Here is a 12,545-nt window from a genome sequence, read left to right on the forward strand (position 1 = left end):
TTTTTCTTTGTCAGTACACCTGGGACGTGTTGTACAGTATGTGACTGTGGCTCTTGATCACTGTGTATATCTGTTGATGTGAAAGAACAGACTCGCTGCCAGTATTATATCAGAACTGTTATTGGATTCCAGGCGGTTACGTTTGTTGTGTTGAGGCTGAAGCTGTGCGGCACATTCTCGTCTCCATCAAACTAACTTTGGAGATTGAAGCTGCACTCCCACTTATTCTCTCTCTGTCTCTTTGACACACAAACACACACACACGCTCACAGTGTAGTCCTACTTCTGAGATCCATCTGCTACAGTGTTGAGATCTGCAGTAACAGCATGGGCGTGTCTCATTCATTTTGCATGGGGGATTGGGGCCTGTTTGTTAATGCCTATTATGCCAAAATGTTGAATTATGCTACTTTAAAGGAAGATGCCAGCTTCCATTAAAGCATATCTCTTTTTGCTGAAACAACCGAGTTAAAGGCTTTATTTATACACACAAAGAGGTTAGAGAGACAGGGACGAGTACAATGTACAGAACAAGATGGGTATAAAACTCTATTTTAAATGGAGGTTAATTTAGATGAAAGCTTAGCTCAGTCCAGGGTCAACACTGTCAGCTTCACACAGGTCAGTTTTAAATTTATTATTGTCTTCTTAACTGTTAGGAGCAGGGCAACATGCTGTTTCACAGGTTTTATCTGGAACCAGTCCCCACCTATCGACTGTGAACAGCCAGCACTCTTGTTCCCATAGTGACAGGACCTCTGTGTGCTGGCAGATAATCAATAACTGACCGTCCTCCACACCCAGCCCCGTGCCTCAGAAATTTCATCAAGAGAATCGACGTGGCGAACTACGCTACCGCCGCAGTACAGAAAAGCTTAGGGCTTCCTTCCCTGTCCAAGGGTTAGAAACAGTAATAAAGACTTCATAGATTTTCTGTCAACAATACAGTAGTATTTTCAGTCGCAGAATTTGTATGTTTTTATTTCATATATGACTTTATAAGGCTTTTAAAATATCGCTTAGATACATGTAGTATTATGTCACATGGACATAGCATACTGTAATCAGAACGTATATATTTTACAGTGCATGATTCAAAGCTTTTTAGTTCAAATCATCTGACCTCCTGCGTGTGTTTGTAAGTGGAGTGTTTAGAAATGCAGACTTTGTTTCCTGATTTCTGTCTCTGACATATTTTAATACAGCCCGTAAGTGTGATAAATTTCCCTAACCTCCAGTGCATCTATGTAGGTGTAACAATATCGACTCCAGCACTGCTGTTTAATTACGTCGTTGTCTTTTTCCTATATTTCTTTCCTCCCAAACCTCTATTTGCGGTACAGTAGATGGGAGTATTACTGGCCGGCTGGCTCTTAGGGATCCAAACAGTGTATCCTGTGGGATGAGAAAGACTTATAGTTGCTAATGGCAGCCTCAGTAACATTTCTATCAAGACCCAGTGACACGGACAAAGCTGCTGTCCACCTGATCTATAGGGCTGTATTTATCACAGAATCACGAATCGATTCCCAAGTGGCTGGTAGCTATATACAAGATCACTGCACGTACCCCATTAAAAGGGATAAAAAGCATCCATTCTTTACATCAAGGTCTTTTCTGCAAACCAGAATCTTGTTTTTCCAGTTCAGCATGCCTTTCTGTTGTCAATGAAAGATGGTATCAGTGTTTTTCTTTTGCTATATATTACTAATGGACTGCACGGTATTAAATCATGTTGCATCTTGTCAGTATCAAAAAGCATTTCTGGTGCGAGTATGAGACTAATTGTATTTTCAGTAATTTATTAGGGTTTGGCTTTGATTAGTGAATGAGTAATATGGTCTGTCTAACTGCCAGTAATCCAGCCTGCCTGCAGTGTGCTCTAAGCACTTCCTCTTGTATTGTCTAATTTCTAAAGCAATGAGGAACACCATTTATTATTTACAGGAACGACTACAGTGAATATAATATATGAAGATGGAAATGAATAAATGAACGAGTGTGTGTTCTTTGTGCATTGTGAAATAATAATGTCCTGTTGCACTACATCGCTTTCTCAAAGAATGATCTGCAACTTCCAGCATGGACAGAATCCCAAACAGTCACGCTGTACATCACATTACTGAAGCCCGGGGGACCTTCATTTGCATTCTGTCTGCACTGCGGTTAATACTTTCCTCAACAAATGTCAATATGGCTGGCACAAAGCTCTGGCTGTGTCACTACCAGTTTTGAGACGTGTTTTGTGGCGTCAGTCACAGTGCACATTAGTTTTATTTAGAACTAAAATAATTAGTCGGTTAATTGATTATTCGGTCAACAGAAAATTAAATCGACGTAGCGTCTCCAGTTTCAAAGTGCAATGACTAAAAGTCAGTAGAGATTACCTCTTGTTGAGCAGCCTCTTGCTTGGTCACTCGTTCCTTTGCCCGTTGTCCTCTAAAGTCTCTTTCCTCTGCTGTTAGCTATGTCCATAGAGGCTGCGTGCCATGACACTCCATTCTCTATCAGCAGAGTGGAAATGACAGAGGCAACAATACCAAATCGGTGTAGCATTAAAATGATTATTTTAATGCAGAAAAGTTACATCACAACCATTTTTAGGTCGTTTTTTTAAGCAGAAAGGCTAAACATTCACTAGTTCCAGTCTAACGTGAGAATTTTGGGGAGTCATACATAAATGAAAGTAGCTGAATACTTTTTTAATGAATTCTTTTTTGCTGTTGTTATATAATACAGTTTTGTTTCATATACTTTGTTCTTTACTAGTCTATTCTACTCTTACAACAATGTTTTCTAGTCGGCTATCCTGTTCTAGTGATATACAATAGTGCTATCAAGTACTCCATTGCATTCTATTGTTTTGACTTCTCTGTCTCTTCTTTCCAGCCACAGCACGCACTCATCAGACGAGGCGGGATTTAATGACCCAAGCTTACTGGAAAACCTCCAGAGTAATCACGTAAGTAATGTCAAGGTTCCTTGCTGCCCGCCAACAGAGACAGCAGCTGTTTAGGACGAATTTAAGATGGATTTTGAATCTAATTGTGTGTGGTTGTATAACGTCTTTCTTGCCATGTTAAGTGGACCTTAGTGAGGCAGTGGGCTCCTGTCGGGTAAACGTTGTGCCTTTTTAAAAAAAAAAAAAAATGGTGAAAAGCCAGTCATGTTTCATGGCATGTCTTTTTGCCTGGTTTAAGACATTGTGTTTTGACGACAACTTGACTTAATTCTCTTTTAATATCAGTTTGATTAAAATCCTCCTGAAGAGTGGATTACTCTTTATTTACAGGACACTGTAAACACAGGCAGGCAAACGACCTAATTAGGTTATTCTGACAGGATGAAAACATGCTTATTTGCTTATCCACCGTGGGGAACCGTACTGCTGTACAGTGATTACATTAGTGTGAACTTTTGAATATGAAGACAGCCCAAAAATGACATATGATAATCAAACAATTGACAACTGTATGACACGTATTTTGTGTGTGTCACAGGCCTTTGGTGGGAGCAGTAAGGTCCACCTGTAGTGATGAAATGTGATTGATTGGCTGTTTGAGTTGCTCAGCTGCAGAACAGCGTGGGGGAGGCTGAATGTCACATCTAATTACGTACAGTAGCACCGCCCAGGGAAGGTAGTAATCCCACTGTGATGTTTGCTTTGTTATGACAGCAGAAGCTCTCCACACATTGAGTTTGCCTAGGACCTGCTTTAGCTTCATATTGATAGCTACCGCTAATTATAGTACACAACCAACTGCTGTTTAGAAGCCGCAGTCTAAATGGTAATGGCTCTGCTGATGGTTAATCTATTGTGTTGTAGTTGTACTAATACTTTGTTGATGTGGATGACTTTATATTGTAGAACTTTTGTGATTTAGCCAATATATTTTGGAAGGTTTTGGAATAAAATTCAGGTTAACTATATCTATAAGAGGTGTATTGCTTAATTTTGGGAAATACTGTTATCCATTTTCTTCCCAAGAATTAGATAATGTTGATGATTTACAGTAAATTTGAATCCCCTCTAAAACTTAATTATTAACATGCTAAGGCTTTGTGTTTGTTTAATCTGTACAAAATAGAAATTTGGTGTTTTTATTGAAGGCTGATTTCCAGATGATTTCTTGGTTTGGCTCTGGGACTTCTTGGGGTCTTTGCTTGTCACTCAGGCGTACCATACTAGTTGTTTCTAGTCTTTGTGCTAAGCTAAGATGACCTGTCTGTATTTACATACTGCACAGATATGAGGGTGGTATTGAGCTTCTCATCTGTGATCATGAACGCGAATACATTCCAGCTATGATAAATCTACATAAGAAAAGTTAGTTCATTCGTTCACGAATTATTAATAAACCGTCAATGCTTCCCTCTTACTTGTCTGACACATAGATGTGAAGTAAAAGGACACGTTTCATTTAACACCTTATGTTCTCACAGTTCAATCACTGCGTCCTTCAGGACGCTTCTTACTTAAACATTACTAATCCTGATTATTAACAGCACTTTTCTGTTGCTGTGGGCTATTTGTAGGAGTAGTGTTGATACAGTGTTGAGAGAGATGGCAGACTAGAGCAGAGGGCAATTAACAATGCTGACGAAAATAAACATCCCCTCTGGTGCTCTTCATGTTCTTATGAGTCTCTGGACACGCTCTCCGCCCGCAGACTTTCAGCAGCCTCTGTTGGTGTTTGTTTGCTCGCTGGCTCTCTACTTCATTCTCTCTTGACCCTTCAACTTTTTCCACACTGACCATGTCTGAAGTGATGAGTGTCTGTCACTGTTCCCATGGCACAGATTACCCAGGAGTCAGCGGGGGCGATAGCTGGCAGCACAGCGTTAGCTGTCACATTTAATTGTGCCATGCACTCTCTGCCTAGGTTACTACTGCCGTGAATAGCCAACACACACATTAGTACTTTTATGCTTGTTAGTACTCATTAACATAGCATTAGCCTATAATCCTAACCTTAAAGGGATAGTGTGGCATTTTGTGAAATTGTGTTTTCTTGCCAAGAGTTAGATGAGATGATTGACACTGCTCTCATGTAATGTCTTGTTTGTTTAATATTTAAAAACTGTGTGAACACAGCAGGATGTGGTTTTTGTGAGGGATTAATGGGCTGTACTATTTCTTGGCTCAGCACAGTAACTTCCTGGAGTCTTGTCACTGCTAGGCAAACAGCAAATACTCCCAAAATGCTGAGCTATATGCCTAACTCAATCCTTTATTCTAGATTTAACCGAGGCCCTTAAAACAGACTGCTAAAAATGTCTTCACTCACAGGGTTTAAAACTCAACTGGCTCCTCACAAAGATAGAAATATAAGAGAGTGCACACGCACAAATACACACACACACAGGCATGTCCTTCAGAGGATACCTGTCAACCCAGGCCAGATTAGCATGCTGCTAGGAGGCAGAGGGGACTCTCACAGCCACCTGGACTGTAATAGCCTCTGTGTTTTTTCATTTACAAGAGGCCCTTTGATTCCCCCCCACACCCCCCTTCATTCATTTGCTCCTTTGTTCCCTGTTAGAGATCTCTCATCAGAGTTGCCATGGCCAACAGGAGGAGCAAATTTGATAATACTGTGTGTGTGATTGTGTGTGTGTTTGAGAAAAAAAGGGAAGGAGGTGAAGAAAAATGGGAAGAAAAAGGGGAATTAAAAAGCAGATGTTTTTTTTTTTTTTAGTAATGAGCAGTCAACAATGCATAGCCTGGCACGCTCGTTACAACTGCTTTATGCTGCATTACGCGTGTTACCGTAGGTTTTTAATATCGCTGAAACTAGTCATGTGAGCTTATTCCACTATTGATCTCAGCTTTAACAACCATCAGCAGCCAGATTATCGTTTCCTGTGTGATTCAGCCCTGGCGTAGCCCTGGAGCTAGCCGATATCTCTGCCTCATTGACTAAAAGCTGGTGGTCCTGCAGCCTCAGACAGGAGCCTCAGCAGATGCCTGCCCGAGCTCACCCCTGGCTAGTTAGTCATACGTTTCCCCTCATTAATGTAGAATGCCCTCGGTATATAGGTTAGGCCTTTCTGAAGCAAGTTTATGTTACACATGCATGGGTAAATGTCTGCCAGCAGCTGGCGAGTTCTGTGGGATCCTACTAGCTTGTTGCCAGCAGTCGTTAGTCTGGCCAAACCCAACTGGTGAATACTGGAGCCACATGTGTTTTAAACACTGAGAAACCTGAAGGTGGCTTCGAACAACAATATGTTGAGTTAATGACTATTTGGACAGTTTTATGACTGTAATAAATAACGGTGCCTTTCAGGGAATCTCCACATTGACATTCACTGCTGTCTGTCTTGTCAAGCTGTGCTCTCTCTCTTACTGCAGTATCATCAGAGTCTTTCTCGTTGTTTTGCTTCTGTTTTGTTGTGACATGTTTTATTCAAGAACATTTCAAGTCAAAGTGCCCTTTTCACTTCCTGTACAGCCTACAGCTGCTGTCATCCAGGAGTTCATGACCATGATGGCCATCTGTCACACTGCTGTCCCCGAGTGCACGGATGGAACAATCATTTATCAGGCTGCATCGCCAGGTAGATCACACCTTCATGAACACAGCTAGTGGAAAGCAGTAGGCGGTCCTGGTGTTACCCCAGTGTATGATGTGTGTGTACGCGTGATAATATGCGTGTGTTATTTTTGCCCAGACTTGTCTAGTGTCCAAGGGCTCAAAAGAGAAAAAACAAAGCACCTAAAATAAATTTAAAAAAATCAGGATAGCAGCTAATAATGTTCTGTCGCTGTCAGACCACTTCCAAATCAGTCTTTTCCTGGAGATTTATAAATGATAGGTTCTACAATTCTAACCATTGTAGTGACTATTGCAGCTAAAAACTATATAAAAAATACTGAAGATAATATCTAAGTTATTAAATAAAGTTAATTTCTATAATGATCAAGTTTAGTTTACAGAAATTACAGATTTTCACACACTCCAGCTGCGGCTATTAAAAATAAAAAATAAAAAATAGCACTTACTTAGTACTTGCAAAACTCTTTGACTTTTAAATTGCTGGTGCTGCAGCTCTGGAGGAGACTGGCTGGACCTGGTTCCAGGTGCTTTCTATCACTGATGCTGTGTCCTTGTTATATTTATTTATTTTTCTTTGCTTTTGTTTTTGTTGAGATATTTAATTTTCCATCTAGTGACCTCTGTGTCTTAGCAAGTGGAACACATCACCGTAGCCTCCAGGTAGCAGTATTTCATAAAGACATTTATATAATCAGCAGTGCAGGAGAGAGCCAGGAATCATATTGGAAAATAAACTATCCTGTTTACAAAATGCACGGTCGATGTCACTTCTGATTCTTTGAAGCTCACTTTGATCTCCAGTCTGTCACATTCACAGCAGTGATGAGGCGTCTGCCAATCATTAAAACACGCCCTTAAATGTGTTTCTTTTTAAATCCACAACATCACTGCTACTAGGAGATGAGAAATGAACTACTGAGACTGTCAAATCCCTTATAGTGCACATATACCTGGCCAATAACTATGTCCCTGATTCTGTACAAAGCAATGCTGCTGCTTTTGATTAGAGAGATGCATTTTTTGCCTGATTGCTTAAAACAATCATGGTCTTATGGAGCTTTGGGGTTTGAAGCAGAGCAGGGATTGGCTGCAAAGAGAAGGGTAGTTAAGTGAACTGTAAAAAACAAGCAGAAAGCTTTTTTCTCGCCCTGCAGCGTCCTTGTGCAAGCTGTAACATAAGCTATACCTGGTGCACAGCTTTCAGTCACTGCTGCCAATGTAAAAATGTGTCGAGATTAACCAGTTATATGTGCCAAATGTGGACACAGATTAACAACAACAATTATTCATGTATCTGCATATGTCTAACATTTTGGTTTTCTGTTTGCTTTTCAAGATGAAGGAGCTCTGGTGAGAGCAGCACGGAACCTCGGCTTTGTGTTTTCTGGTAGAACCCCGGACAGTGTCATTATGGAAATGGTAAGAGGGGCAAGATAAGTTTAATGACAGGCATGCAGGCTATTGTAGTGATGGATGAATCCATTTCATCTTTAATATAAGTATCATGATGGTCTTGACCTCAAGTAAGAAAAAAAAGACAAACTATAAGATGAGCCAATGCACTGATGGATGTGTGATACTAACTAAAGGGTTACTGAACTAAAGTAAAGAAATGTGATGTACTTCATGAGCTGGGACATACAACACTGTTTCCCAGTGATGAGCAGAGACAAAACATTCTGAGGTCTCATGGTTAATAAAAGACCATCATGTTTACCTTACAGTGGAAGAGTTTTCACCCTTTTTAATTTTTATTTATTAAAGCTTGACATCTTTGGCAATTACGCTTAATTGATAACAAAATTCTAATTTCTTAATCAGGCGCATTTGCTAGGCAACTAGTGGAGAGTTATCACACTCAGCCAAGAAATAGTTCAGCAATATCATTAACTAAAACAATCAACTTTTGTATGGATTGAAAATTAGGCTTAATGTGTTATGTCTTATTAATCTCAGCGGTGCTGGTAGGCAGATTTTGTTACTTTTGGAGAGAGCCAGGCTAGCTGTTTCCCCATGCTTACACTCTTTATGTTAAACTAAGCTAAGCGACTGCTGGCTCCCTCTAGATATTTACAGTGAGAAAGCGAATATTTCCCACAGTGTTGAACTATTTCTTTAACCACATGTAAAATATCTCTCACAGTAACTTGCATGAATGAATTCATTTACTATTTTTTATTTTGCTGAAATGTTCAAAACAGGCCTCGAGCTAAAACTAATGTGCACAATGAAAAAGAACTCAGCCTTTTGTATTCACAAAGGCCGCAGTAATGGAAAATGATTATATCCTGAGCTGATGCAGTGTGTGCCCTCCTCAAAGCTCAGGTCACCCAGACTGTTGTTCCCTTAATTGGCTAATGTGACGATTGCACTCAAAGAGGCTGAGGCACAAAGGCCAGAACCATTTTCATTTACTTTTTCTTCCTTCTACCGAGAACATTTTGTCTCCAAGATGTTTGTCCGATTTCTTAACCTTTATTAGGCCTTCTAACTCTCTCAGCATCTATTTAATCACTCTGCCTTGTACCTAGCCATTTCTACAATTAAAGCAGCTAATTGAATTTTACCTTGTTATTTTCCCTCCATCAGCTCAGTGTAGGAAACTCATAAACACATTTAGAGTGCAATTAAGGCTGATTGGAGTTGGCTGGCAGGGTTGACTTGAGCTACTTAAGATAAGTTGTCTCATAGGAAGACTGAGGTTGAGATGTGAGTTATATTAACTTGCCTGTCTCTTTGGATTTAGCTTGGAACAGAGGAGAAGTACGAACTACTTCATGTGCTGGAATTTACAAGGTAAACTGGATTATTATTTCAATTTTTCAATTTCAGTTTGTACGTGTGCAACTGTTGTATAGTGTAATATGTTTATCCCTACAGGCCATAGGTGGACATAAATAATTGTATTTGCTGTATGAACCTCAGGAATTGAGTTTGTCCTCACTTTGTTAAAATTTGTAATTCATTGTGTGACCTAGGTGTGATATCTTTCAGCCCACCTCTTGATTTCTAATTTCAGCACACGTATGCTGGCTCCTACAGTACTCGATAATTTGCTGTAACACCTTGTAATGTGATTTCTCTGACTTGTTTTCTCGTTATCCCACCTTCTTGCCTTTTTCTCTCGCAGCGCGAGAAAGAGGATGTCAGTCATCATGCGCACCCCATCTGGGAAGATCCGCCTCTACTGCAAAGGAGCTGTGAGTGTCTGTCTCTCTCCATGGCAACGCATGACAGCCCATCACTATCATCGCCACACACACACACAAGTGTCAAAACCTCTCCTCCCCTTATTGCCTCTTGTTCTTGTCAGGAAATCTGTACAGTAAGTAGCAGCATAGGGCAAGATTAACGTATTTTACACTTGGGTATCTGCAAAATAAACGTTACGTAAATATATTTCACAGAAAGGCTTTCAGGTATTAGAACTTACCAGAATAACCTTATTCCACAGAAATCTACAGGTTGTACATTCAAAAGTGTAACTGTTTTATATTCTACTATGAGCATCTTATAAAATACATCAAACATTGTCTATTAGTTTATTCCAGCGTATAATCATTTCTTGAAGGCCATCGGGCAAATCCGAGTAGAAACCGAGTGCAACATAAAAGGCTGGACCCAACCTAAGAACAGTAGCTGAGTAGTTCAAGTCCAGGATGTTCCTTTATTTCCTCTCTGGGTGTCGATAACCAATGAGTGTTTGTTTCCCTTCAGGACACAGTGATCTATGACCGCCTGGCAGACAGTTCTAGGTACAAAGAGATCACGTTGAAGCACTTGGAACAGTTTGCAACTGAGGGTGAGTGGACAAACATCGCCCCCTGTCTGCCAAAAGTAAAATATCTTTTAGGATGCTTGTGATATATGCGCCCCTCTCTCTTCTTCTTCATGGTCATTATGACCACTTAATCATCTGCAGCAGAAGAAGTAGTTTTCTTTTTCCTTAGAACTTATCCTCATATTTAGTTGATGACGGTAAAACCCAATGTCAGTGTGTTGGAAGTCGTATTAACAGAAAGCAGTGGAGCTGAAAGAAACTGCATCGGAGACTCCCCTGTTTTTGTTCTGTGTTTATACTGCCCCCTTGTGAGACACCAGCAAAATGATGTCATTGGGAATATTTGATCTAGACTAAATATAGCATTCAGGACAGATTGTAAAGATCTTCAGTCTTCACAATGAAATATAACTTCCTTTATCTTTCTAACAAGAAGAAATAAATATTAATAACAACATATTTGAGCTTTGTTAAATGTTATTTACATTGAACAGAGAATTTAAAATGAGTCTGAATTTTATTTGATAGTAGGACTTTTTATGTGTACAAACCGACCCAGAGCACAGATCATGTGCATGTTAATCTGTGTCAGAATTTATATTTAACCTGTTTGTAATACAAGACTGACATATACTATACTATATAGAAATAAGTAATTTGAGTGGAATTTGTATAGTACCAGGTAAATTCTAATGTTACCTGTTGGGGAAAGAAATTATATCCTGTCATGGTTTTCTTTTCCTCTGGTAGTTGTTTATTTGAAGAAGCCTCTAAAGAACTTCAAATTAGCCAGAGTTTGCATAAACGGCTAATTGCCATCTGTTATCCCTGGACAGATGATAATGAAGCACCCATTCAAATGCCATATCATTCATCGGATACAACATGATAAATATGCCAAAAAAACTTAATCTTGCATGGTCAGAAATGTAAAAAAAAGCTTAAGAAATAATTTAGTGATTTATGTTATCGTTTCTCATACATCACCAGCAGTTACACTCCACAGATTTGAACTATTAATCTATCTGAATGGTATGTTTAAAATCTACTAGGTTAGCCTAGTCAACAAATCAAGGTTTTGAAATGGAAAATTGTAACAAGTCATGACAATTGATGTGGGTGTTGGTTTCTTCTTTCAGGGCTGCGTACTCTGTGCTTTGCGGTGGCAGATGTCAGTGAGTCGTCTTATAAGCAGTGGCTGGAGATCTATCACAGAGCCTCTACCTCCCTGCAGAACAGAGCCCTAAAACTGGAGGAGAGCTACGAACTGATAGAAAGGGTTTGTGTGCTATCAGTTCCTTATGCCATGACTGTTCCCTGAACTTATTTTCCCTGCTCAGATTGGGCACAAACTCACTGTCCCCTGTGTAACTAATGGGAGGGCAGTGTAATCACACCTGCAATCGCGAAAAAGTTCCAAATTGCGCGTTTGTGTGAGAGAGAGATTCAAGGTTTCTCCAGCAGGTAGAGGCGGTTTCCTGTGAGGTGGGTCTATGTGGAAGCACTAGTCAAACACGGGAAGCCACAGTCGTAAATCAACCACTTGGCATGTTCTTCATGGCTGCTCCGGGCTGCCCAAAACAAATGGAGGCAATCAATCATGAAATAAACATAAAAGCTTTCAGAAAGGAAAATGTAATGCGCATTGCTTAATGGGCAGAGTGCGGCACTGATGTTGCCAGGGTTTGGGGGTTCATTGCTCCTCGGGGCCACCCATACTTAGAAATGCACACAGTAACACCACATGGGGGCACAATGGAGCCACAGTGAAATTTAAAAGATGGAGACGGGGTGAAATCAGTCATCTGAAGTTTAATTAACCATTGTGTAAAAAAAATAAAAAAATAAATAAATTGCATGTTCTTCAACCTTGATTAGGAACTAGTTAAATAGTAAAATAAAAAATCCAACAATCTTTTGAATGTTACTTTTTATTAACAGTTATTGTGTTCTCTATTGAGAAGCTGTTGACAACTTTAATACCTCATCCTGCAATTAATTATTATTTTCAGTAATTATTGATGATTTCTATTACTTTTTTTTTGTATTGTGCTTTAAAAAATACTACTGGTGTAATTATATTCACTAAACCATCCTTCATCAAAGTGACTGTTACCCTCATATTACTGTGTCTTGCCGTGTGTAAAGTAAACTGCTCAAGGAAACATTTCTCATTAGCATTACTAATCTGATTCTGATTTTAT

At 39.6% G+C, this 12,545-nt stretch overlaps 1 protein-coding gene across 6 annotated transcripts in view; it reads left to right on the forward strand.

Annotated features, from left to right (window-relative positions):
- Positions 1-12,545, forward strand: part of atp8a1 (ATPase phospholipid transporting 8A1) — a 96,558-nt gene that overhangs the window by 43,170 nt on the left and 40,843 nt on the right. For all 6 annotated transcript variants that reach the window (XM_027291805.1, XM_027291870.1, XM_027291845.1 and 3 more), the window contains 7 exons: positions 2,890-2,962; positions 6,456-6,561; positions 7,897-7,979; positions 9,307-9,356; positions 9,691-9,760; positions 10,278-10,362; positions 11,481-11,620. In XM_027291805.1, coding sequence (XP_027147606.1) covers positions 2,890-2,962; positions 6,456-6,561; positions 7,897-7,979; positions 9,307-9,356; positions 9,691-9,760; positions 10,278-10,362; positions 11,481-11,620 — 607 coding nt within the window. The remainder of the gene's footprint in view (positions 1-2,889; positions 2,963-6,455; positions 6,562-7,896; positions 7,980-9,306; positions 9,357-9,690; positions 9,761-10,277; positions 10,363-11,480; positions 11,621-12,545) is intronic.

Source organism: Larimichthys crocea, chromosome I, assembly GCF_000972845.2.
Source record: "Larimichthys crocea isolate SSNF chromosome I, L_crocea_2.0, whole genome shotgun sequence".
Classification (NCBI taxonomy): Eukaryota; Metazoa; Chordata; class Actinopteri; family Sciaenidae; genus Larimichthys; species Larimichthys crocea.